Here is a 27,615-nt window from a genome sequence, read left to right on the forward strand (position 1 = left end):
GGCAACGTCACCGTCCTTACCCTCCCAGCGCGCGCCCCTTCCCCACCCCTCCTCCTCCTCCTGCTTTCCTCCAGTAAGTGCATACTCGCTAGTGGTCTGTGCAAGCAGCAGGGTTTAATGGCAGAGCTATTTTCTCTCCAAACTGTTCAAAATGATGAACGAAGATGCAGCTCAGAAAAGCGACAGTGGAGAGAAGTTCAACGGCAGTAGTCAGAGAAGGAAAAAACCCAAAAAGGTAAATTGCCGGAATTAGGAATGTCTGTATGGAGATATGTGTGTGTATGTGTTAGTGTGTAATATCAATGAGATTACAGAAACCGTGGAGCATTATGAGTAACTATAGACTATGGCAGTGCCAAACATTGCTTTTTAAAGAGGCAGGTGCAGACTGCTGCTTTCTGAGAATAGGAAAGGAACCAGGGTTCCTAATGGATACGTTGACTGGAGCATGGTGAAGCAAACAGAGATAAGGTGTGTTCTGCATGTGTATTATTGAGGATTGTGGCCACTGATGGATGCTTCTGCTGTTAACTGGGTATATATATAGAGAGAGTCATTTTATTTTTAGAATGAGTGAGTTTAAAAGGAAATGTTAAGCAAGGTGGATTGTGAAGCAAAAGGAAGATTTTTGGCCAGATGTTTGCTCGGGGATGATCTTGAGATGGCCAGACAGCAAACGCCTTTTGGTTCCGTGCTAAGCGTATTCTTCCTAAGGAGAAAAGACTGTTGTGACAGGAGAAATATGATCCTCAGCATATTTCTTTGGTTTGCTTAGCTCCTCTACAGTTTTCCCAGACATGATAGTGTGATAGCTCTTTCATTGATTAAGATAAACGGCTAAGATAAAGATATTATGGGCTGGGGCTGTTGGGCACACAAAGCAGTCCGTAGGATTTCTTAGCCTGGCACACATTCCCACACCCTTGATTTTCATGGAAACGATACCAGTGAAAAACAGTGGGAAAAGATGCAAACTATTCAGCCCCACCCTATGCCAGCACTTCTTTCTTTATGGCCTGACTCCTTCTGGTAAACTGTTGCAGCCTCACCGAGCAATGTGAGCCCCACCTCGGACAGAGATGTCTTTTAAACAAATTCCCCTAAAATCCATTTATTTCTTGAGGCAATAAGATGGGCGGAATAGAAGATGATTCTCATGTAAATGTATTCCAATGTTAGAGGGTTTGAGTCTTGAATGAGCCAGTTAAAAAAAATTATCACGGGCAAATGAATATTTTTCATTTTGACAATTTTGAAATTGCATTGCACTTTGAAATTAAAGATCTCTGGTACTACATGTCTCATGATCTAAAAAACTGGAAATAATTTGACCCCTCTGATATTTAAAAGATCATTGTATTAGCCAACAAGGGATTAGTATATTTCTATGGTGCCTTGTAATTTGATAAAAATGAGCATGCCCCGTATGAAATTTTTTAAAATAATAGCATAAAGATAGTGATGCAGCCTGATAAAGGCAAAGGATAATTCGGGGCAGGCAGGAGCATTGGTAGAATGTCCTTTTGTACCTGATGATTCCAGATCTTCCAGCCCTCGATGACATTTTTGTAGAACGTTAGCTAATTTATCAACATTTTAAAAAGGGAAAAAACAAATACAAAAGAAAAAGAGAGCAAGAGATAGGGAAAAAGAAAGAAGGAGTTTTTGCTTGAATTCACAATGTCATTTCACATTCCTCTTCAATTTCTCTCTGAAGTCCCTGTGCTGCATTAGAAACATTATACTCAGAACTACTAAAGGGGTGACGATATCATGGAGATTAGGCTCTGAGTGTTGATACTAAATTCACATGGCCAAAGCCATCTTAAAGTATTTGAGGGGGTAGAGCAGAAGAAATCATCATAGGTGATAACTATAATATTTATTCAGTATATTTTCTCAAATATATTTATTTAGGGATAAATTCTTTTAAAACCTGCAGTTGAAATGATAGCAATTAATAGCAAGTTTTGAATATGTGTATGTATTTTTACACACACTCAGAGGCATACATTAAATGAGCTATTAAAACACAGAGAATATTGGGTGCCTGGGTGGCTCAGCCATTAAGCGTCTGCCTTCAGCTCAGGTCATGATCCCAGGGTCCTGGGATCGAGTCCCACATTGGCCTCCCAGCTCGGCAGGAAGCCTGCTTCTCCCTCTCCCTCTCCCCCTGCTTGTGTTCTTGCTCTCGCTATCTCTCCCTCTGTCAAATAAATAAATAAAATCTTAAAAAAAAAACACAGAGAATATTGAGGGTTAAAAGTAATTTCACCTGATGGGAAGGCATACACACACATATGCACACACAAGTAAAGATCCTTCAGTTCATCAAGTCAAACATAAGTGGGTTTGAATCTTAGCTCTATCCTTTAATATAGTGTGTTTGGAGCATATCATTTAATTTCTCTGATGTAGGTCCTCATCTATAAAATGTGAATAATTCTATATATCTTTTGGTGTTTTGTGAGGATTAGAAATAATGTACATCAAATTCCTTGAGCAGTATTTAATATACAGTTCATGGCAATGACTTTTAAGGTGTTGTTACTGTTCCGTTGAATGGAAATTGTTTATTGGAATAAGCCCTATAGAAGGGAAGTCTGTTTATATTTTTAAGAGAGGCAGAATATAATATTGGTCCTTTGCAAAGGCTAGTAGTCATTTTTCAGAAGGTCAGAAGTTATATACTATAATTGGAAACTTTTTATCTCATACAAATTATTGAGATTTGCATAAACATACCTCAGGTCTTTAGATTACTTCTTCACATCTTTTTTTCACAGCAGGCAACTTAAATTTATGTATTTATAAACTAGACCATTAAATGTGCTTTGATGAGGAAATACTAATCACGAGATAAGCATCCCCAATAAGGATAAAATCTGAGAAAAGCAAGAATTTGAGCAAAGTCAGTGCCATATCACTTTAATTGTGTTTTTCTACTAGTGGTTCACATTGAATCCATCGTAGGATTCTGTATAAGCACCCAGGACCGTGGACCACCAGGCTCACTGTGGCCTGGGTGTTAGATCTAACATGATGAATCATACTCCTTGAAAACATGCCTCTTCCTCTAGTAAATATTTAACAGATGAGCCATAATCCACTTGTTTATTCTACATCTCACAAAAGTAATTCTGAGGGAGAGAACTAAAGGGTCTTTTGCCACGAAACCCACGATGTGAGAAAATAAGCTCAAGGAATTTATTTTCTATTAGAATTTTAGTGAGTACCTTGAAGATAGAAATTATTCTAGATTTTCTTAAAAATTTCTATTCTGGTTTCAGTAATTGGGTTTGTCAATGCCCGCCACCCAGAGACCACCAGGAACACACCAGTGGTTGAATGTGTTGGTAAGGGAGGATGCACATCTTGAGGAACCAAGTTAGAAAGGACTCATAGGATTTGGGTTTTGGCTATTGTTGGTTAAAAACAAAAGAAAAAGAAAAAACACCCAGAGTCATTTAGCAAGAGAGGGGCATGTGTGGTATTTTGTGGCTTGGACAACGTTCGTGTTTTGTCTGTGTTCAGGCATGATAAGGGAGTTGTGCCATTTCTGACCTGCTCCATCCCAGTCACAGGGTGGCCTGGCTTGACGATGATGCTTTGTGAAATTGTTTATGTTCAGTAGAAGAACACAAAGGCTAATTGGATAGTACCAGGTTAGCTCCTAGATGCTGGTGGCTGCTTTTCTCTTTCTCAAGCTTGAACACAAAGATACTTTTGGAGAGAGAGAGAGAGAGATATATTATTGGATGCTCTTTAGTGTTCAAGGAAAATAAACCAGATATTGTTGCTAAAGTATTCAGAGAAATCTTTTTCATCTGATACTTCAGCAAATAGTATACTTCAGGCCCAGTCATTTCACACAAATGAATATTGCCCAACGTACCGATTTGGGGTGAATGTTCTAGTGGTTGTTCAGTGGAAAAGAGGAAATGGGAACTACTCTAATTCTCAGCTGGAATCCTGGACTAAAAGGAAGCACTGAGACCTATATGAAATGTATCACTGTCAGAGAGTTTTTAGCCTATTCTAAACCCTGGACAACTGGATAAAAATTTCTTATTCCAGACAATATTTTGGCAGATTAGGTTAAAATAATTCAACACCATATTAGAGTGCAGTACCCCACACTTTCCAATTTTGCATCATTGACAAGGCAATGGATTTGTACTAGAAGAAGCTATAGGAGTCTTTGATAATTTACATAAATGAAAGTGGAAATGCCCAAGCATCAATCACTCATGACAGAGCCATCTGAAACCACTAGGCCTGGTGAGTTCTTCTAAACAAGTAAACAACTAAATGGCTTAATAACAATTCACTCATTTGGTGGAACACCTATATAAAGATTCAAATATAAATACTATTGTTTTCAATAGAGTAGTCAGGTAAAATGGCCTTGTTGCATATTTTATATTCATTTAAAATGTTTTGTTCTGGGCCGTTATTTTAAAATATTCACGAGCATTGCAAAATTTTTGGATTATATATATTTTTATTGCTATTTACTTGCTACTACCTAAATAGGGAGATGAAAGTGGTACCAGATGCGTGATTGAAATGTTGCACAATTGAAATGTGAATGAGAGACAAAGAAAAAAAGTTTATTTTTACAGCAGACACAGAATGCATGGCTTTTTTAGTGGAATCAGGTAGCAGATCCAGCATTTGGGTGTTCAAATCTTCTTGTAGTCAAATTAGTTTTGAATTTAGCTGGTGCCTTATCTTGTTCAATCAAGTCTAGAAAGGCTTTCGTGTATAATTCATCCTGAATAATATCCCCATTTCTTCAATTTTCCAAATAACTTACGAATTACCTTTTTATAAAAAACATGAATTTATAACCCAGAATAGCACGTGTTGCCTGAAGACAGCAATTCCCCATCACTGAAGGTATTTAGGATGACCATCTGTCAGAGATGATGGAGATTTTTTTTATTGGAAAGAGAAATCCCTTACAACCTGGTATTCTGTGGTTTTCTTTCTATGTCTCTATTTCTAGCTCTTTCTACCTACCTTTATGATACTGATTTTTCACTGATAATTTCAGAAGCAAGTAATAGCTAAGATATTAATCCCAAAGTACCTTTGTTAGAGTGAAGTGTTGTCTGCTGCCCATAACTACCAGAATTACCTGGGTTGCCTTCTAAAAGAAGAGAAGTCTTAGGACCCACGTCAGACTGGCTCAATCACTTTTGGTGATTTTTTAACAGGCTTCCAATTCCTTTGTTTTCATGTACACTAGAGTTTAGGACCATTAGAACCATTGCCTTAGAATGTGGTCAGCAGGCATGAAGTAGAGTTATTTTAGAAAGAAGAATCTCTAATTTCAGTGAGATGTGTTAGATATTACTTGGCTCTTGTAGTTGCATTTATTTCTTTTAAGTGTAGATGGTGATGACAAGGACACAAGAGAAGAGAAAGCATTTTTCTCCCTATTTTACTCTTATTCTACATCTAGGACCTAGAATTATTTCACACCCACCATCTCATTTGATCTTCAAAATAATTCTCAGTGAGTATTATTACCCCAGTTTTGTAGATGTGGAACTGGAGATTCAGACTCTATCTATGTGGGGATGGTGCTGGAGAAATGATAGACATTTTTCCTACTATTCCGCAAATGACATATTTTGAACCATTCTCCCATGGAAACGAGGTGCTCAGATATATTTCTGTAGCTCCTGCAAAGCTTCTAAGGTATCTACAGCTTCATCTTCTGCTAGGATATCCTCCAGATTCTCCCCCAGTGTTACTTCCTGTCTTTTACCAGTTGATAACATTCTCCAAAATGCTGACTCTAATCTGGGAATAATACGTAAAGGTGATTTCTTTCCTGGCTGTTTGTAATATTCTTCCAGTCAGGACTCCTCTTTCCCCTCCTTTTGCTCCCGTTCCATTTTATGATATGTGGGTGTGGATGTTTCTTTCAGGCTATACAGACACGTACTAGACTTGGAAAATCCCCAAAAATGAATGGGATGATATAAGTAAACAGGTATCGTTATGTGGTTTAGGTGTATTAAATTAAGCTAGCATAAAAAGATCTTACTTTCACAACTTTATTCTAATTCTTGAAAAACTTTGTTAGTATATTTTCAGTACTTGTTCTATGAAAGAACATTTAAAGAAATTTAAAGAAAATATGAAAACATATTTTCTCATATACTCGTTCCTGAAGTGTTTCTGGTTCTTTTTTCTTCTCAGTAAAGTTTCTAAAGAGACCAGTGAATGCATATTGAAATAGGATTAAGATTTTTATTTTTTATTTTTACTTTTTTTGGAAGATTTTTTATTTATTTATTTGACAGAGAGAGAGAGAGACAGCGAGAGCAGGAACACAAGCAGGGGGAGTGGGAGAGGGAGAAGCAGGCTTCCCGGCGAGCAGGGAGCCCGATGTGGGGCTCCATCCCAGGCCCCTGGTATCATGACCTGAGCCAAAGGCAGACGCTTAACAACTGAGCCACCCAGGCGCCCCAGGATTAAGATTTTTAAATCTGTATTTGTTACTATCTTGTCCCAATCTAGAGCATACTAAATTATAAATATGCCTACAGCTTTGTTTCTTTCCTGCTTGTATTGTGTTCTAATTCCTGTTGGTAGCAGAAACAAAATCACTGTCTATTTTTATCTCAGTGGCAGGATTCATCACAACAAATAAACTTACCATCTCAATTTCCTTTTACTTGAAAGGTTAGAGTTGGGATTGTTACCAAATAAGACCATTTTTTTTTTTTTTTTTAAGATTTATGTATTTATTTGAGAGAGAGAAAAAGAGAGAGGATGGGGGAAGGCGGAGGGAGAGAATCTCAAGCAGACTCCCCAATGAGCGTGGAGCTGGACACAGGGCTCCGTTTCATGACCCTGGGATCATGACCTGAGTGGAAATCAAGTCAGTGCTTAACCAACTGAGCCACCCAGGCGCTCTGAGACCATCTTTTGATAGAAAAAAATTAACTTTTATACACTTGAGACCAAGTAAATATGATAGAATATTTTTTTCCTTGAAATCCATTAATACCTGCCAACCCTTTACAGAGTGTCAATTTTTAAAAGCCAGAGGGAGACAGTAAAATATGTTCTAATTAATGATACACCTAAATCTAGAGGGTGAGCTTCTACTTAGTTATCAGACCTGGTTTTTATTCATGGTTTTCTGTTAACTCACAAACAACTATCACCTTCTACCCACTAATTTGTGTTTGTACTCATTAAGACAAAGACCTGATTTTTAACATTTGCTTAATGAGCTTCAATTTCTAAGAATCAGCTTGTTTAACTCAGTTTAATTTAGGTGTTTCCTCCTAACCCATAGGAAAACTTCCTTAATTCAACAATTTTGTATTGGTTTGCTCGGTGTAGAGCACTGAATTCACTGTCATGGCATTTCAGGGCTGAAAGTCAAAGATTGATACCTTCATGGAGTTTATATTCTGATTGAGGAGACATTTCTATAAAAAAAAAGTAATGAGCAATTCAGAAATATTATAAGTATTATGTAATACTTAGCAAGTATTATAAGTATAGTGTTGTGCAATGCCAAATATAAATTCTGTAGGAGCCTGCAGAAGGCTAAGAGATCAGTGTGATTTTATTAAAATATTAAGCCCCACAAGTGGGTGAGCAATAGCCTTGAGCCTTGAATTATGGATAATGCTTAAGTATGAATGGGGGGATAGATAGGCAACCCAGATGGGGCAACCTCAGCCATATAATTACAAGTCACACTAAAGATTAGGAAACTGTTGAGAGACTTGCTAAAGTTTATCGCCATAAATTTTGTGGGTGAACTCTCCCTGACATGTCCTTATGGTCTGCACCTTCTAGGTTCTGTTCCATTCTAGGTTCACATTTTAGAATCCATCTTGTTTGGGGGGCTTATTCTGTGTCCTTCTCTTTTTTTTTTTTTTTTTTAAGATTTTATTTATTTATTTGACAGAGAGAGAGATAGTGAGAGCAGGAACACAAGCAGGGGGAGTGGGGGAGGGAGAAGCAGGCTTCCTGCGGAGCAAGGAGCCCGATGCGGGGCTCGATCCCAAGACCCCAGGATCATGACCTGAGCCGAAGGCAGACGCCTAACGACTGAGCCACCCAGGCGCCCCTCTGTGTCCTTCTCTTATAGCACATATTTCTTTAATCACTTATCTGTGAAGCCTTGCCCCATGTATATATTTGTGTTTATAAATTATTTCTTTAGTCAATTATAAATTCCAGTAAATAAGCCTCCAAATTAATAAGGCATCTCAATCTAGTAGGGACACTTTTTGTAATTATCCAGATAATCAACCTCTGCCTTTATCTTTAGAGAAACTGCTATGGTTACCCTCGGACTGTAATGGTCTAGAATACTTATATAGGAACTCCTTAGACTTTACATTTACATGGTAGCTGAAAATGGCTTTTCTCATTGAGTTATTATTACATCTGCTCTATGTTAGCCTACTTTGTGTATTGGCATACTGTTGAATTTGTTCTGAGTGACTAGGTCCTGTTGGATTTTCAGATCCTTGAACATGAAATTCATGACTTTTCCCTCCTTTCCACTTGCTGGTCCGTCCACAGGTTTCTGCGCTTGGTCTTTGTTCATCTGCACTGGCAGGTAGAGTGACTTATGGTCGATTATTTTACCTCTGGCTGCCTTGGACTTTCTATCCGTAAGATAAGAACAATTCTAGCCACTGCCATTTCAGAGAACACTCTAGGTTAAAGAGAAAAAAGTAAGGGGGCACATTAGAAATACAACTATGGAAACAGAAATAAGTGTTAGGATCTGTGTTGATTTTGGAAGTTGGAAGAATTTAAAAATGAAAGGTGGACCATTCTAGAATGTTTTACCAAGTACTAGTAAGTGATACTTTTTTATACGTATTTTAATGTAATAATGTAGTAATTTATTATGCTGCTGATCTTTAACAACATTTTAAGAATAAATATATCCCTCTGAAAGTTGAGCCAGTGTACGTGAGGGTGTTCTAACTGGAAAAAAATACTAAAAACTTTTTAAAGAATTGAAACATTATGAAAATTTTGTATAAGAAATTTAGTATTTTCTGTGTGATGATTTCAATTCTCTTTTCACATAATACTTATCCCTGAAGATTCCTTGTCTCAGATGTTCTACATGTTTGCCCTGAATTCAGAGGGTGTGATGGCAGGATGCCTCCCTTATTTTATAGTATTGTCTCATAATCATTGCATCGGGGTGAGGAGTGGGAGCCGGGGAGTGGCATTAGAGGTAAAGCCCACTACTTTAAAGTGAAAATCGGGAAAAAACTAGAACAAGTACAGACATTTTGCATTCAGTAGTTTGGAGATGCCATCAGAACTAGTAGATCTATCCATCCTATTGGCTTATTAAAATTAGTATGAATATCTGCTTTAATTTATTCACATCCAATCCGACCTGTATCAGATCAAACTGACATAATTGTTTAGTATTTTCCATATAGTTGTCACAGTAAATAATTTCAGTATCCTCTTGAATCAGTCAAATTCAAAAGACTAGGTCTACATAAGAATTTGATATGTGTATGTTGTTGGTATGAACTGTAGTAAATATATTTAGTAATTGCCTATGTAACTTAGTATGATCTACCACATATTATCGTTTGTGTAGAAAAGTTGTTCAAAAGCTCATCTTTAAATGGCCAATGAATATGCTTTATAAGTAGCCTATAGGAATCAGTTCTGTTCTGCCTGAACATGAAGAGGAGAAGATTATTACAATGGTGCATTCTTATAGATCATTCTTCTGTCCTGGTACTTTGATGCGGCTGTATGCCACACATCTGTGCGTTGCTGGGTCACACAGCATGTAATGAGGATGTGTATCTGTGACAGCGGTAAGGCAAATTTGTTACACTCAGGGTTGTGATAATTCTTCTAAATCTCATGACGAAAAGCTGGTATGCCTTTCAATATGGTTGTTAGCTTCCCACCTCCTTACTATTCTTTTTTTTTTTTAAGATTTTATTTATTTTTTTGACAGAGAGAGACACAGTGAGAGGGGGGACACAAGCAGGGGGAGTGGGAGAGGGAGAAGCAGGCTTCCCGTTGAGCAGGGAGCCCGATGCAGGGCTCGATCCCAGGACCCTGGGATCATGACCTGAGCCGACGGCAGACGCTTAACGACTGAGCCACCCAGGCGCCCCAAGATTAGTGTTCTATCCTAACGATACTGTTTTATCCTGTGTGGTACAAGATGAGAAAGATTAAGGAAATGTCATGTAGGGAGCTCCTCTTCTACCCATTTCAGAAGCCATGCATAGAAACCTGTGGATTTGGTAGGATAAAATACATTCACACCTAAGGTTTATCTGCAGATCAGTTTTGTTTTTTTTTGTTTTTGGTATGTGTTTCAAGGTACTATAGTTGTTTGATGATTTTGAGAACATAAATCTGATATTAGAATAGAGTTTACATTACAGAGTTTACCTCCTGGTTCTACCAAAGGGATTTGGTTCTCCCAGTACAATGTACAGAATAAAATAAAACAAGTGACAGGAGCAAAATAAAGTATATGTGTAAAATTCTTTTTTGAGAAATTTGTATTTGTACTTTGAGGATTCAGAAATTGGCAACACTTTCCTTGTTGTTTATGATTTATAGTAGTGACTGTGGAAAAGCCTTACTATGAATTACCCATTTGTTTTCCTGATTTTAGACTCTTTTGAAAACCACATTTGAGTAGCATTAATAAAATTTTGGTAAGTAACACATTAAGTAAGTAACTCTTACTCTGAGACTCAGTCACTTCATGTACTGAGGTTTTAGGATGAGTGGTGACTAGGTTTTGGTTTGAATTGCTCAGCGAGTTAGGACATAGGGCTAATCTAGCCACTGCTATTCCACACAAGCCAATTATCTTCATTTAGTCTCAAAAGCATAGACTTCATTCTTAACCTCAGAGAGTAACTGATCGAAGGGATACAGTACAGGAGAATACTGCCCGATGTGTACAAACCGAAATCTACTACCCCCAAGAAACACACTTAAAAAATAGACAGTCTATTGACACATATTTAAGTGTCAAGATTACCCCCTAATTACTTATCTCCTCAATATGAAAAAGAATTCTAGTCCTTTTCTAGAAGATCCATATGAGGAGTAACAATAGTAATATAATAAAAGTAAAATGGAGGTCCTCTATGGCTTTATGATGAAGTTAACCTAATTCAAACTTGTTCGAATAAATTATGTTTTTTCCAATAAGCTGAACAGTTTAACTATAGAAAAATTCATTAGGAAAAATAGTTTAACTCATTGAAACATTTTATAATAATAATAATAATAGGAACATTTTTTCAATAATAAGCAACAATTAATATATATTGAGAGCTTATCATGGTATTATATACTACCCATTGTGCTAAGAGTTCTACATAGATTATCTCATTTTATCTGCAAAATAATTCAATGAGTTGGCACTATCCCATATTAAAGAGGAGGAGACTGATGTCTAGAGGGATTGGAGAACTTCCCTGATTAAATCCATATAGCTACTAAGTGATGGGTCCAAGATGTTACCCCAAGTCAAAATGACCTTCCTGCCTGTCTCCAAACCCCTGTGCTATGCTGATAGACCAACATGTTAAACAATTAAGATAGGATTAAGAATGCAAAAAATAGAGGTTTCTTTCTGTTCAAAACCCAGTGACCCAATATGCCTTCACTGATTAGTCAATGAATCCAAAATGCTATTTTGGTTGATTTTTTTTTTTCAAATATAGTTCAAAACAGAAGTATAAATCCAAGTAGGAAAATGTTTTTTATGTGTAGTCATTGAGTAAAATTATCAGATGCACTCATAATATTCAAGCCAGATGTGAATTCCTGGTCTTTGCCCTGGAACACTGAAGAATGAAGCTTTCTATGTTGATATTTCCATCTGCACTTCCAACTATTTTTGTCAAATGGCTGACACCCTTAACTAGCCTCTTCAGTATAAGGGGGAATTTGTTAGTGAGTTCATGTTGTTTGTCCTAATTCAAAAGGTCACTAATATGTGATGTGCTTCATAATCTACACAGCAGGGACTTCTTTCCAGTTGTTAAAGAATCAGTAGGAGTGATTGGGCTATTACATGGGGCAATCAGGCATTTGTATAGTGGCTCATGTAGGAACATGCACTTACACTATTTTTTGAGTGGGTAGGAAATCTCTTCCATCAGGAAACTCTTCCAGATGACCTGACCCCAAGTGGCTTCCGTGCCTGATTTGTGAAGGTAGTTCTTAGACAACAGCAACAAGTTGTATGTGGTTTGGGAACTTACTCTTATTTTGACAAAATGGCTTGATTAGATAAAAAACCATTGTTGCAACAATTTTCTGAATCACCCACTGGCCAGAGTCCAATGGAAGAGTGAAGTCTGGCTCCTTATTGCTTCTTTCTGATAATAATATTAAGGGAAGATTATTTTTAAAAATCTTAATTTATAATTTATCACATATGAAGAAAATTAGCTGAATGGAAGTAATTTATCCTTTGCAGAGCAATGAAAAATTTTCTTTTTCCAAAAAGGGAATTGGGAGATGTTTTTTGAGGGTTGCCTATATAACAAAGTCAAGAGTTTGGGAAAATTGAAATACACACATAAATATACATTTGGATTATTCTAGGTTTCAGATATGATACTATTGGAAATGGCTTAGAGACTGTGGATTTTTTAAAACAATAGTTATAACTGTACGCTAATTCATAGTTGCCTGGTGTTTGAAGTGTTTTCATTATTGCTGTCATCATAGAAAATTTTTGTAATGATAACTATCCTTCTAAAAGCCTAATGCCATGTCATGTACAGATTTTAGATTCTTGTCTAAAGTTGGATTATTAATTTGGAAGTCATAAGTTGAATTTCCAAATATTCAAACAGGCTTCCCTCCCCCTTGTATGGATTTGACTCTGTTTTCCTGTGTGTATATGTCAGGATCTATGATGACAGTCTCATGTTCCCACCGAGGAGTCAAGGTTATGTGGAGAGTATCCTGGGATGGCCAAAAATCTATAATCTAACCATGTACATTTCCATTTAATACTTTAAAATAAAGGTAATGTTTTTGGAATTTTTACTATTTGGAATGGTTTCTCAAATTCATTTCAAGGTAACCAATGATCAGTGAGTTTGGATCATATTATGTTCTTTATATCTGTTGGCTGTACAGCTCTTTGTATACTTCTATATGAATATATACCACCCTTTACAGTGTCTTTTTTTAACATCCAGAAGAGCCTTATTTTAAGTAGAGATTGTTCAATACTACATGAAGTGAACAGTTGTGATTAATTCAATAAACTGAGAATATGTGGTCCAACATGGAACTTCCAGAATATTTTTGATACAAATGATGATATCACAAGGGTGATTGATACTTAGGATATAGCTGGCTACATCTTTCAACATACTGAATGTTCTGGAATATAAAAAGGATCCTTGGTATCTGTTTCATGACAACCGTCTAGTACATATTTATTTATTATTTGTCCAGTAATTTCAAGGCTGTATAGCTCAGATATTTAATAATGGGATTAATATTTTGTCTTTTTTAAAGATTTTTATTTATTTGAGAGAGTGCGTGCATGTGCATAAGTCGGGGGAGGGGCAGAAGGAGAGGGAGAGGGACAAGCAGACTCCCTGTTGAGGGAGGAACCTGACATGGGGTTGGATCCCAGGACCCTGAGATCATGACCTGAGCCGAAGTTAGATGCATAACCAACTGAGCCACCCAGGCGCCCCTTGCCTTTTCTTTCTACAATACTAATTTGATTATTTTCCCTGGGCCTACCATGATGACAAGTAATTATGTCTGTTGACCCTAAACTGACCTCAAGGAAATGAGGTGCTTATACCAATTTAGGTAACAGATGACAAGTGTCTGTGTTATAGCTGACCGAGATTCAAGTTCTATAGTGTAATATCTACTTGGAATTGGAAATTCTGAAAGTGAATATGAATATATCCAGTGGAATATATATGATTATTCGTATATATGTGTGTGTGTGAATAACAAATGTTATCTTTGGATATTGCCAAATAATAGCAAAAATGCCACAAAATTTGCCATGTTTCCTAAATGAATTGTATTGGGTTGTCATTTAGTAAAAGTTTTCAAGTTATACCTGCAGCCAATATTGCAGATAACATTTGATAATAGTCATTATTAAAATAAATTCTGGGAAAGGTAGATTTCAGTATTGCTTTCTCAAAAAATATATTGTAGTTCTTGAATTCACTTTCCTCCATGTGTCTCGTGAAAGTTTGTATTTCTTTAATGTTGCAGATGTATCTTTTCTCACTGTAAAATGAATTGCTACTGTTATAATAAAAAAAACATTGTTTTTGTGTGGCTACTTTCTCAGTTGGGAGAGGATGAAAAAGACCAAAAAGACTGATAAATAGAATCTAAATCTATGATATTAATTGCAGATTATTTTTGTTGGCTGGCAGTCATAGGTAGGTATTTTTTACATTATAATATTTTAAAATTTTTGAAAATTAACAGCATATGTGGAAGTCAAAGAGCTGAAGTAAGGCTGAAAAATAAATATAAAAGTAAGTTCTGTTAATTCTTGCTAACTTTCAACTAAATACATTGAAGGTTTTAGATTGCAAAGGGAAAATACCCTCCCATTTATTTATTTCATTTGATGGCTCAAATGGCAATTTACTTACGGGAAGCTCACCCCTCAAATGATTTTAATGTAATGTTTTATTTTTGAGTTGTCCTAAAATATTAAACTGAAACTTGAGTTTTTCATAACACACACACACACACACACACACACACACACACACACACACACACACATATACACACTCTTTTTTTCAGTAGATATATACAAATGCCTTTCTTCCCATGGAAAATTAGTTTTGGAATTTATAGTAATACTGTCCAATTGAAACTGTATTGCTTTTAGGTGTTAAAGATCTGTATTATTTATTTTAAGGAAATTCTGGGTCTTGTTAATTCTTTAGGAACATGAGGCGCTTTAGAATTTGGTTAAGACATAGCTGCATTTTTCTGTGAGTCTTACAGGAGAAAAAGGTCCCTTCTACCTACCTCATCATCTCTCTGTACAGATTAAGCTCCCTCAAGAATACTCTGTGTGGCTTATCCTGATGATGGGATTTGGGGCCTCATTCAGTAATGTTTCGCATATGCAGGTGCCAGTTGTTGTGTGATCATATACATAACAGCAGGTGGTACCAGGTCAGGATTCATCTAGGATTAAGGAGGAGGCGCTCTACATTCCACAGTGTTACATCAGCCACTTTTTGTTTCCGTGACTGAAACCCCGCATCTCCCCACCTGCCAGCCCAGTTTACCCACCTCCCCCAGGAGCTTAATCTGTGGTGGTGTGCCTTGCCACAGGGTACTAGTTCCTGCTGCCCCATTTTGAGAAAATCCAAGCTATTGTGAAAATTGTAGCCTTGTATGGTTCTTAGAAATGTTAACTTTTGTGATCGAAGCCATGAAATGACAATTAATTTCCTTGTATATCTGTAGAATGTCTAACAAATAAAAAACATTAGAATTGAAATTTAAACAAGCACGGTACCTCTCAAATTCTACAGAAACATATCACTTATCCTGTGTGTATAATACAGATAATGATTATTTTGCTATTGCAGTCAATATAAATATATGAATGTGCTCTCTCTTGTGTGTGTAAGAGAATGTGTATGCATGCAGCTGACTTTAATGTTTGATTAATACTAGTTTTCTTTGAAAGCAATACAGGCAATCTGGGTCCGAGGACCTGGGCGGAGGTGGGGGGGTTCCCACAGGGCCAGCCAAAAGGGTCCTTGGCTTGGTGCAGGATAGAAATCAAACGCAAGGTGGAGAAAGTAAAAACAGAGTTTATTGAATAGTGTGAGTGACAGAGAATAGCAGGCAGAGTGTCTAGGAGACTTGGAAAGGAAAGGAAAATAAGTCCTGTGGTTGTTTGGGATTAGGGATTTATGAAAAGGGATCTAGAGTATACGTTCCTTTGGGAACCCAGGGTAGGGTCAAAGATGAGTGTCATGTGAACAATAGGTATTATTCTGGAAATTATTATTTTTTTAAAAGATTTTATTTATTTGTCAGAGAGAGAGAGCATAAGCAGGGGGAGTGGCAGGCAGAGGGAGAAGCAGGCTGTCCCCCCCCAAGCAAAGAGCCTGATCCCGGGCTCAATCCCAGGACCCCGGGATCATGACCTGAGCCGAAGGCAGATGCTTAATCGATTGAGCCACCCAGGTGCTCTGTTCTGTTTCTTTCTTTTCTTTTCTTTTAAGAAAGAGAGGGAGAGTGGGGGGAGGGTTGCAGAAGGAGATAGCCCAGGGCTGGATCTCACAACCCTGAGATCATGACCTGAGCTGAAATCTAGAGTCAGACGCTTAACAAACTGAGACACCCAGGCTCCCCTATTCTGGAAATTATTGAAGGTAGGGGTATTGATGCCAGCGTCCACAGAGATTTGTCTGAGGCTAATGTCCTGGAACATATTTGGGATCTGGCTCTTCTTCGATGTTATTAGGTGTTTGGGGCCTAGGACAAAACTCAGAGAATGATTAACTTGAAGTGGGAACAGCTTCTTTGGCTTATTCAGTGGCAAAATACAGAACATGAGTAAATGGACCCTAACAGGAAAACAGCAGAGGTAGAGCCTTTCTAACATGGAGTCCCTTCAGCTTCCCTACCTCAAGAACATAAACTTTTAAGAGCTGCAAGTAGCTTAAAATAGAGCTGAAATAAGCTTAAAATTTCCAAATTCAAATGTCTTATTTTATATGAGGAAACTGAGACCCAGAGAAGCCAAGCACGTTGGCCAGAATCATGTAAGTAGTTACATGGGCTAGGCTTCCCATATCCTGACTCCTAGTGATCTTTCTGTTGGTTAGAGGTCATTTTCAAGAGCAATCAAAGCCTAGTAGTGAGGGGCGCCTGGGTAGCTCAGTCGGTTGGGCGACTGCCTTCGGCTCAGGTCATGATCCTGGAGTCCTGGGATCGAGTCCTGCATGGGGCTCTCTGCTGAGCAGGGAGTCTACTTCTCCCTCTCCCTCTGCCTCTCTCCTGCTCTCTCTCTCTCATTCTTTCTCTCTTGGATAAATAAATAAAGTCTTAAAAAAAAAAAAAAACCTAGCAGTGAGAATGAGAATTTAAATGTTGAGTTGGAGAGGTACAGCTTTAGAAAGTCCCCTAATCTGCTGTGTGAAGGAAACTTGGGCCAGCTTGACAATTAGCACAAGCTATATTTCTGACACCAAGTGATGTGCCAAGTTTTTATTTGCGAGGTCATTATGCAAAATCTAACTTCCTCATATTTACTAATCAAATGCTTCATGAAACGTTTATATTAGTGCTACAAACTAGAGCTATCTTTCAGCTGTGATTGGGAAAGAAGTGCTTTGCTGTGGTCATTCCTCTGGTGTCTCCCTGGGTCCAGGTATATATTTTATGATACCTTATGGCCTTTTTAAGTTAGAACTTTAAAGGAAATTAAAAGGGTAGTTGAAATCAAAACATTATGAGGAAAATATATATGGATTTATTGACCCATTAACACACATTAGTCTTATAAAGGTACTTGGTTTTACTTAGTCTGTGTATACCTTCTCTTTTTAGTCCCTCCCTCCCTCGGTTCATGTTGTCCCCCTTGCCCCAACACACACACACACACACACACACACACACACACACACACACACACACAGAGGCTTCTTACAGTTTTTGTAAACTGACTGCAGGGGCTCCTGGACTCCTTCTGTAAGCACTGTGAATTCAGTTACTGTGGTACTCTTATTAGGAAGGGTTCCTGGTTACTGGTGGAGGTGCCCTTTCTTCATTCATGTACTTACTAATTCTTCACTCAGCACATACTTATTGAATGCCTCTTAATGGCTGGACACTGCTGTGCAAAATGCAAAATACAAAAATGAGGGAGACATATTTCTTGGCCTCAATGAAAGAGAATTCCTCAAGGAATATGTCCCCTTTATTAAATAGATAATTTTTAAAAAGTTTATTTATTTAAGTCATCTCTATACCCAACATGGGGCTCGAGCTCACAACCCTGAGTTCAAGAGTTGCACACTCTTCCAACTGAGTCAGCCAGGTGCCCCTAAATGGATAGTTATTATATTAGATGCTACCTGCAGTGATGGGAATATACAGAGCCTACCATAGAAGTGCAGAAGTGGTCCCTGTGAGGAAGGGGAAGAGGTCAGGCCGGAACTCCTGCAAACTGTAGTGACTGAGCCCTTCTAGCCTATGATGACTGAGCTGAGCATTAAAGGATAAGTAGGAGTGAACCGGGCACAGGGGTGTCAGAAGCATTTCTGACCAAAGGTACGACATGTCATGGTGAAGTGAGAACAGGGCTGCATGCCCAGGGAGGAAGGGCCTAATGGGGTACAGCACAGACTCTGAGCCCGGACCACATGTTCTGACATATTCAGAGTGTGTAAGTAACTCACTTCTCTGTGCCTCTTTCTTCATCTATAAAAACTGAGGACCTGCCTAACAGGGTTTCTGTAAAAATTATGTGAGTTCATGTCTAAAAGTGCTTAGAATAGGATGTGGCGAGAGTGAACACCATGTAACTTGTCATTAGATTATAAAGTGAAAAGTAGGTAGGACTTGTGATGAATGAGGCTGAAGATGTAAGCAGGAGTAAGAATGTTGTACCTCATGTTCATGAGCTTGGGCTATATGCTGGATAGCTAAAGAGGGGACTTTGAAAGGCTTTAAGCAGTCGGGTGCCATGGCCAGATTTTTTTTTCCATTACTGTGGAGACTGCAGAGAATGGGAAAGTCTGGAGGCAGATTTTATTTAGGGAGCTATAATGCGGGGGAGATATGATATGGGAATGAACTGGAATTTAGTATAATAGGTGTGGCAAGGAAGAGATGAATAAAGGCCAATTAGTCTCAATAGACCTTTGAATAGATGGGGGGGTTAGGAGGTGGAGTTGGAGAAAAGCCAGTAAAAAATGACTCCTAGATGTCCACCTCTGTGGTCTGGCAGCTGGTGGTAGTAGAACTGACATGGCTAATAGTAAAGAAGGAACAAGTTCAGAGAGAAAGGTACTGGGTTCTGATTTTCACATATAGGGCCTGAGGTTCCTGTGGGAGATGCAGATGGAAAAGTCTAGCAAGCATTTGAAGTGTGACACTTGGAGGAAAGGTCAGGATATCTATAATTTTAGGAACCATCAGCAACGTGAGGTGGAAATCATAAGACGTAAGGAAATCACTCATCAGTGGAGGATGGAGCCGTGACATCTGTAGTTACAGGGAAGGCTAAGAAAGAGGTTTTCAGGAGAGAGACAATAAAAGGAGATAGAAGAGTTCCCAGGAAAACTGGGAAATAGAATGTATGCGTTTTTTGCCTCTAGGTATTATTTCCCCACATATGAATGCCTGGCTTAGTTTCTAACAGGTGTTCCTTTGAGGCTGCACTTTACAAATCAAAGCCCAAGCATGTCTAAGGCCGCCTGGTTTGCCAACACCCAGGCTGCATGGCCACAGTGAAAATAAGTTAACGTCACATCTTTCCATCTAGTTAGGTGGACCACTCTTGCTCTCCTTCTATACTGGTCACATGATCACCATATCTCTGGGGCCACTCAGTGATGCCAGTTGCTTTTCTAAGCATGATGTTTTGAGTCTATCTAGTTCCTGGGCAATATAAAATAAAGACATCATTTGGGCAAATATTCCCAAAGAAAATCAAAACAAATTATCTCCCATTGCATTCTTACTTCTTTTTCCTCTGTTTTCTCCTGAGTGTTGGAAAGATGTAAACTTTATAGCCACATCTTTGCAACAAAACAAATCGGCCAATAATTGCCTGTGAGTAGCAAATAAAGGTCTTTAAGTTTTTTTCTGCTCTTATATGTGAATTTCACCCGCACCATGAAAGAATTGTAAAGATACAAAAAAATCAAGGCAATTAGTTACATCTGTACTGGATGGTTGCATATAAGTGATGCTGGAAATTATTATGAGAATATTTAATTTTTTAAAAAGATTTCTTTCTTTCTTTCTTTCTTTCTTTCTTTCTTTCTTTCTTTCTTTCTTCTTTCTTTCTTTGACACAGCGAGAGAGCACAAGCAGGGGGAGTGGCAGGCAGAGGGAGAGGGAGAAGCAGGCTCCCCCCTGGGCACGGAGCCTGATGGAGGGCATGATCCCAGGACCCTGGGATCATGATCTGAGCCAAAGGCAGATGCTTAGCTGACTGAGCCACCCAGCTGCCCTGAGAATATTTACTTTTTAAAAACAGTTTGCATACTGGAGGTCCCTGGCAGTCCTTTAAATTTATTTTACCCTTTTTGCTTCTATCACTTGATACATTCTGAATGTCACATAAATAGGCTTCTCATAAAAGCTTTGGAAAATTTTGGGGCATCTGGGTAGCTCAGTTGGTTAAGTTTCTGCCTCTTGATTTCAGCTTAGGTCTTGATCGCAGGGTCGTGAGTTCAAGCCCCATGTTGGGCTCCACACTGGGCATAGAGCCTACTATTAAAAAAAAAAAAAAACTGGAAAATTTCAGCTTACAACCTAAGATGAAAAAAAAATAACATTTATAAATAACATTATATTATTACATACATATAAAAATATATAACATTATTTTAGTAATGGATTTAAAAAGTGCCTGTGAAATTCCTAAAGGTATTTCCCACATTTCAGATAGAGAATTTGCTATCACATGAGGATAAAGAGAATGATCAGAAATGAATCATACGATTGTGTATTTGGATATTTGTATTACAGTGAGAACAATGACATGGCTAAGAGTAAAAAAAAATTGTAGACAATTTGACAACACACAAATAATAAACTACCACTTTAGGTTTAAGTGAACACTAAAAAGGTATAAAGTCAAGTGAGGGATTTCAGACTCACAGATTAAGAAAATTGGAAATGAAGATTGGAGTCCTGAAAGTAACGAGTGATGTAAGCAGATCGCAGAAAAGTAAGAGCAGGAACGAGAACCGGCGGCCGGGGCATGTCATCTGCAAGCAGAGAATGAGCAAGGTCAGGGAGAAACAAAGAAAAGAACATTTATGCCCTAATTAGCCAGCAATTTGTTATAAAACAGCCTTGCCACCTGGAGAGCAGAATTAAAAAATGTATTGGCACAAACCATCAAGTGAGCCAAATGAGAGCAGGCCGTCTTCCAGGTCCAAGGCACAGGCTACAGCCGCGTAGCTCGCCAAGTCTGAGGGAGAAGAAAGCGTGCCGTAGTCAAGTAAGAGATAAAGCAAAGATCAGCATAAGTTCATGAGACTTGCATATTGCAGTCAGTCCTTTAAAAGTTATATAATGAATTTGGCCTTTGGCACCAGTACATGACACCCTAAACTGGGTGTTTTGCTGCCATATGAAACTATATACGACAAGGAGAGAGCTGCTCATCTCTTTTCTTTTCTTAAGATTTTATTTATTAGAGAGAGAGAGCACAGAGGGAGAGTGAGAGGGAGAAACAGACTCCCCACTGAGCAGGGAGCCCGATGCTGGGCTCGATCCCAGGACCCTGGGATCATGACCTGAGCTGAAGGCAGATGCTTAACTGACTGAGCCACCCAGGCGCCCCTGCTCATCTCTTTATTGCATCATCATTTATGCTAAACTTTTCCCTTTAACCTTGGGGCCACATGTGACTCATTGTTCTTTCTTATCCTGAATATCCAGTGCATTTTTCTAACTCATCACTTTTACCTTCACCTCAGTGCCTACTCACTCCTCCTTCTCAAGCCCCCCACAAGGACTGCATGAGGTTCTTCTACTACCTGTCATGCTCCTGCTAGAGTTCTCTCCTCCCTTTCATCTTGTTTTCTAGGCATGGGGGCTTCCCTGCCTTATGTCATGCCGTGAACTGATCTATCTCCCTCTGTGTTGACATTTGACCAGAACGATCTAACCCATCTCATCCTGAGCCCAGCTGGATGCCACGGTCAACACTGTCACTTCACTCATGTGCTGAGAGTCAATCCACATTTCAGGCTTTACACCACTTGTCTCTTTTGTCCCTGACCCTGGCTGGACACTGCAGAGAAGTGGCTCACAAATTCTCCCCATGCCTTTCTGCTCAGAAAGACGACATCTTTATTCTCCAAATTAAAATGTAGCTTCCTTTGTTCATTTCCCTTCTCTTGGTATGCTTTTTCTTCTTCTTGACAAAGTTGATCAGCTCTATTCCTAGAATGCCAACATTGTCACTTTATCATTTAAAAACTCTTGGCATCACGAAAGTCATGAAACTGTGAGTCCTAAGTAGAAGGGTAGTGGTGATTCTGTAAGCACATGATTACGTGGCATCTTTTACTCTGAGATTAGTCAGTATAAATGGCATTGTCCCATGTTTAAATTTTTTCTTCTAATTCTGACTGAACTTAGTGACTCTGAGTTTGAATCCCAACAAAAATGTACTTGCTTTAATTTCCCGGTTTTGGCACATCAATAATCAGTAAATTCACTGGAAGACAGAGTATTCATTCACTCTATGAGTCTATCAGTACAATTTAGGAACGAACCAATCAAACACTCTTTTTTTTTTTTTTTTAAGAGATTTTATTTTTAAGTAATCCCTCTACCCAACGTGAGGCTCGAACTCACAACCCCTGAGATCAAGAGTTGCACGCTCCACAAACTAAGCCAGCTGGGTGCCCCTCAAGCACTCTTTTTTGTCCTCAGGAAGTAATCATTCCTGCTTAGTCAGACTATACTACATTTCTTTCCATAGAGATCCTGTAGCCCCATTCCCTTGTGTAACTTTCCTGATTTTATTCACTGCTGCCATTGAATGCATTGAGTCTTGTAAAAACCCTTAAGCACTAATTAAATTAATTTATGGAGTATGTCATTAACATCGCATTCTGCCTTGATCTTTTCTGTCTAAGACAATAAGCCCTTGGGACGTTTGAAATGCTTATGTTTAGTTGCTTAGTAAATCCTTAGTACCCATCATAACATCAGATTTTGATGACAGTAATGGTGATGGATAAAGGAGGCTATCATACCCCAGAGAAGTTATGAGCCAAGAATGTCTAGTTAGATTTATTTAGAAAGAAGTAATGGACAGGATAAAGCACTAAGAATAAGATTGGGTTCATTTTAAATTGAGATGACAACCATTCCATAGTTCTAAAATAATGACTGCTTCTCTCGTATACTGTACATGTCTAAATTGCCTCACATTTATTTAAAAACAAAGCCTTAAATGAAATAGCAGCTGACAGAAGCTTAGGCCTTATGTCTTTTCAGTTAGTTTAGGGACAAGAACTGGCAGATAGCATGGTTTCAGTCAGTCAGCTGACAGAATAGTAAGCTAGATAATAAATCGCAATTATAGTTCACTGTGGTAAAGGCCATGATACATATTTTTCAAGAATGGTACAGAGAGGGGCACCTGGCCCTCATAGTCAGTAGAGCATGTGACTCTTAATCTTGGGGGATTATAGTAAGTAAACTCATGTTGGAGATAGAGTTTACTTAAAAAAAAAAAAAAAGGAGTGGTACAGAGATTCACAGTATGGCTCCCTACTCAGACAAAGGGCTCAGGCAGGGCTTCGTAATAATCTCCATGTATTTCACACCTTTGTCTTAACCTGGACTATAGCCTACCTTGGCTGCCAAGATGACTCTTCCCAGACTTAATTCAAAACCACCTTCTTCTTCTTCTTTTTTTTTTTTTAAAGATTTTATTTATTTATTTGGCAGAGAGAGAGAGAGCACAAGCAGGGGGAGTGTGGCAGGCAGAGGCAGAGGGAGAAGCAGACTCCCCGCAGAGCAGGGGGAGCCTGATTTTGGACTTGATCCCAGGACCCTGGGATCATGACCTGAGCCGAAGGCAGTCGCTTAACCAACTGAGCCACCCAGGCGCCCAAAACCACCTTCTTCTTAAATCAGACTTCCTCTTTGCTTGATCAACTAATATGTTCACTCTTTCTTACTCTGCCTTTTCTTAATCCTGGTAGAATTCATTACTTCCTTTTAGTTGTCAAAATAGCTTTATATTTTGGTCTAGGCTTCTATAGCAGTATACCCAGTCCTTCCCCCATTTTGAATAAAATCAACATTGTACAGCCAGAGAGATCAGACAGAGGGACAAGTACCTTGAGCAGGCATTTACAAACTAAACCATCCACTTTCACCAGCACTTTTACCATTGCCCTAATAATATAAGTAGAAAAGGATTCTGGCTTCATGATAATCTAAGTGTTACTTGGTATGAAAAGAAGGCCAATAAAACAACAGCTTTTATAATAATTTTTACATGCTCAAAACTGCTGCATTTTCCTGGGCACCTTCAGCATGGAGGGAAGGATTCAGAGACTCAGTCCTGTGGAGTCATAAAATCAGCAAACTCAAGCAGCATATTCAATTGGATTTCTGGGGGGAAACTGTTTCCAGTGCTACAGAGTTCTGGTGCCAATCCGTTCAGGTGTTCAGATGTCAATCATCCTACCAGACTGGTGGTCTTTGTGATATCCAAATAAAACACGCATGAGATATCCTCAGGATTAGAAGACACCTGTGACTATTTTCTTAGAGGTATGGCTGGGGAGTGGGGTGTGGGAACACCTCAGCTGAGTTGTGTAGGGAAGTTGTGGGAGCTGTTTAGGCAGTAACAATGCCTATGTGATACTCAACCAAAATATAAGTGCAAGATATTACCATGATGACTTCTTTGCTGTTCTTTTTTTCCCCCTAAAATAAACAGTTACTTCAAAAAAAAGGTGTTTTTTTTTTTTCCTGTCCTGCCCTTCTCGCTTCTGAAACATGTGTTTTTATTGGGTGCTGTAATTGTAGATATCATAGTGTCTTTACTCAAACTGTTTTTTTTTTTTTTTTTAAGATTTTATTTATTTGTTTGAGAGAGAGAGCATGTGCAGGAGCAGGAGAGGGCCAGGGGGAGAGGGAGAGAGAGAAGCAGGCTCCCTGCTGAGCAAGGGAGCCTGATATGGGGCTCGATCCCAGGACCCTGAGACCTGAACTGAAGACAGATGCTTAACCAACTGAGCCACCCAGGCGCCCCCTCAAACTGTTTCTGTGATAGGATTTATGACAATTATGTCTTGCTGTTAGTAGACCTGTCTATCTTCTCAACTCTGTCACAGAGATTGTGCCTTTTAATTCCTGGAGTTTTAATTCCTGGAGTTTTGTACAGTACCTGGCACATAGACGTGACTCAATTTATTTTTTAAATAATGAGTCAATAAACTTATTATTGGTTGAATATATACAATTTAGATCTCGACTAAATGAGACTTGAAGAATGCCAGAATAGATAAATACATCCAAAGCAAGCCAGTACACCTGGATCATCTATGTAATTCAGTTGAAACTAGGTCTCAACCTGAATTACTTAAATAATTCCCCCAGTCCTCTGCAGAAGACTACAGGCTGGGGTAGAACAAAGCAAGGAGAATGGCATTCTTCCCTACAGTCAGCTTTTAAAACACCCCTCTCTCTTGTTTCCATGGCAAGAAAATCTCCTGGGTGCTTTGCCAGGAGGTTCTCCCTTAGAAATTGAAAAGAAGAAAGAAATGAAGGGAGAGAAGCGACCCATTGCTGTGTTTTCTGAAAACAGCCTCGTTCTCCTGCTGATCATCGACTGCTTCCACGCCATGGAAACACCTCAGCCAATGGTGCCCAGGCTGCCTCTACTCAGCATGCTGGAAGCTTGTGATTAATTTTGTTTGACAGCACAAAAAAGTGTGTCCCACCTTGGATGCCAGCTGATTATTTCCAGTATGGTTGCTGCTGAAAATTTCATTAATGATTTGCAATATCTATTCAACTTGAGGAGAGGAGAAAAGTGCTTTCCTGAAAGAAGAAAAGTAAATTGGACCCAATCTTAAGGAAAATCCTAATCTACAGATTGAGCATTTGATGGCAGAGGAATTGAGGAATATATCAACAACTTCAAAAAATTTTTTTTTGCATGAGGGATTTGGTCTGTTATTGACAATGTATCATTAAAGACTGTGTTGTGGAAACATAAAAAATTTTGATTGATGTGCTTTCCTTTTCTTTCCAGTATTCAAATTTGACAAATTCTAATATGCAATTTGTATGTATTAGCTAAGTACCCACAATATTCAAGGTCCTCAGTAAAATCTATTGAGTTGAATTGAGTGTACTATTATAAATGTTTATGAATGAGACTTAGGGCAAACCCTTGGAGAGCCTCCCATCTAAGACAGCAATTCTCAACTGTGGCTACACATTAGAATCCCCATGAAGGACTTTAAAAAAATTCTGATGCCTGGGTCTCACTCCCCAGAGACTTTGATTTAATTCATCTAGGGTGAGGCTTGTGGCCTCAGTATTTTTTTCTATGTGTCTTCATGTCCATAATGTGCAACCAGATTTGAGAATGAACAACTGATCTAAAGGGAAGCAAAAAGGTGATACATGGCCAAGTCCCAGTCTATGTACAAAGGACATTGTTTTTAATCATTTGTCTATTTGAAAAGCATAAAAATTTAAAAGGAGGGGAAATTATATTTCATTGAGGCTATCGGGAAAAACTTCACGAAGGAAGTTTCAATGGACTTTAAGTCTGTAAAATTTTGATTGGCAGAGATGACCATCCAGGATGAGGGTCAAAGGCAAGGCTAAACTTGAACCAGTTTTGTGAACATTGCGTAACTAATGCATGATTGCTATTATGGAAGTTACAGTGGATTTGTCATTTTAGCTAGCTGGTAAGAACTCAAATACATTTATGAAATGGTGGGATATTTCAGTGGTTTTTTTTTTCCTTCACACTCTAAACGTTACTCCTAAAACAACAACGTTGAAAGCGCCTAATATATGGTGGAGCAGGCGTAGATTTAAAAATGCACTTGGGGCGCCTGGGTGGCTCAGTTACTAAGTGTCTGCCTTCGGCTCAGGTCATGATCCCGGGACCCTGGGATCAAGCCCCACATCGGGCTCGGACTCGCTGCTCAGCGGCGGGGGTTGGGGGGGGCCCTGCTTCTCCTTCTCCCACCCCCTGTGCTTGTGTTCCCTCTCTCTCTGGGTCTCTCTCTGTCAAATAAATAAATAAAAATCTTTAAAAAATAAATAAAAATAAAAATGCACTTTAGTACCTTTCTGTTGAAAGTATGTGGTCTGCAGATCAGTAGCGTTAGCATCATCTGTAATTTGTTAGGGATGTAGAATCTTGGGCCCTACTCCAGACCTAATGAATGAAAATCTGCGTTTTAAAAAAGATTTTTGTATGGACACTAAAGTCTGAGAAACACTACTTTAGTATCTAAATTACTATTACATAATTAGCTATAATCAATTGAGGGAAGTAGAGAAATAGACATATGTTTTAATAAATTAAATTTCTGTTTGACTACGTGAACAATGAATAGTATTGACAGGCAATAATCTCATTTAATCAGATAGCTTTTTATATTTATCACACTGTATATCCCCATGTAATAATTTACTTAAGTGTGATGGCTGCATTTAAATTCCTGTGACTTTGTCTTGGAATTCCTCTCCAGTTCCAATCCCCTTGTATTGAATAAGGATCTTTTCACTTTAGACTTTGGTAATATTTCCTGTGCTTTTCTAATGGATGTCCTCAAAATCACCTCTGAAAACCAATTATAATCT

The 27,615-nt window shown here is 38.5% G+C and overlaps 1 protein-coding gene across 13 annotated transcripts in view; it reads left to right on the plus strand.

The window, feature by feature from the left end:
- The window catches only part of ANK2 (ankyrin 2), a 628,385-nt gene that overhangs the window by 305,287 nt on the left and 295,483 nt on the right, over positions 1 to 27,615 (plus strand). For 7 of the 13 annotated variants that reach the window (XM_078069138.1, XM_078069146.1, XM_078069136.1 and 4 more), the window contains exon 1: positions 58 to 235. The exons of 3 other annotated variants lie outside the window; for them this stretch is intronic. In XM_078069138.1, the coding sequence (XP_077925264.1) occupies positions 152 to 235 (84 nt within the window). In that variant the 5' untranslated portion in view covers positions 58 to 151. Of the gene's footprint in view, positions 1 to 49; positions 236 to 27,615 lie in introns of those variants that run through there. 3 more of the 13 variants (XM_078069114.1, XM_078069118.1, XM_078069125.1) reach the window with 1 other exon arrangement.

Source organism: Halichoerus grypus, chromosome 3 (genome assembly GCF_964656455.1).
Source record: "Halichoerus grypus chromosome 3, mHalGry1.hap1.1, whole genome shotgun sequence".
In the NCBI taxonomy this organism is placed as follows: Eukaryota; Metazoa; Chordata; class Mammalia; order Carnivora; family Phocidae; genus Halichoerus; species Halichoerus grypus.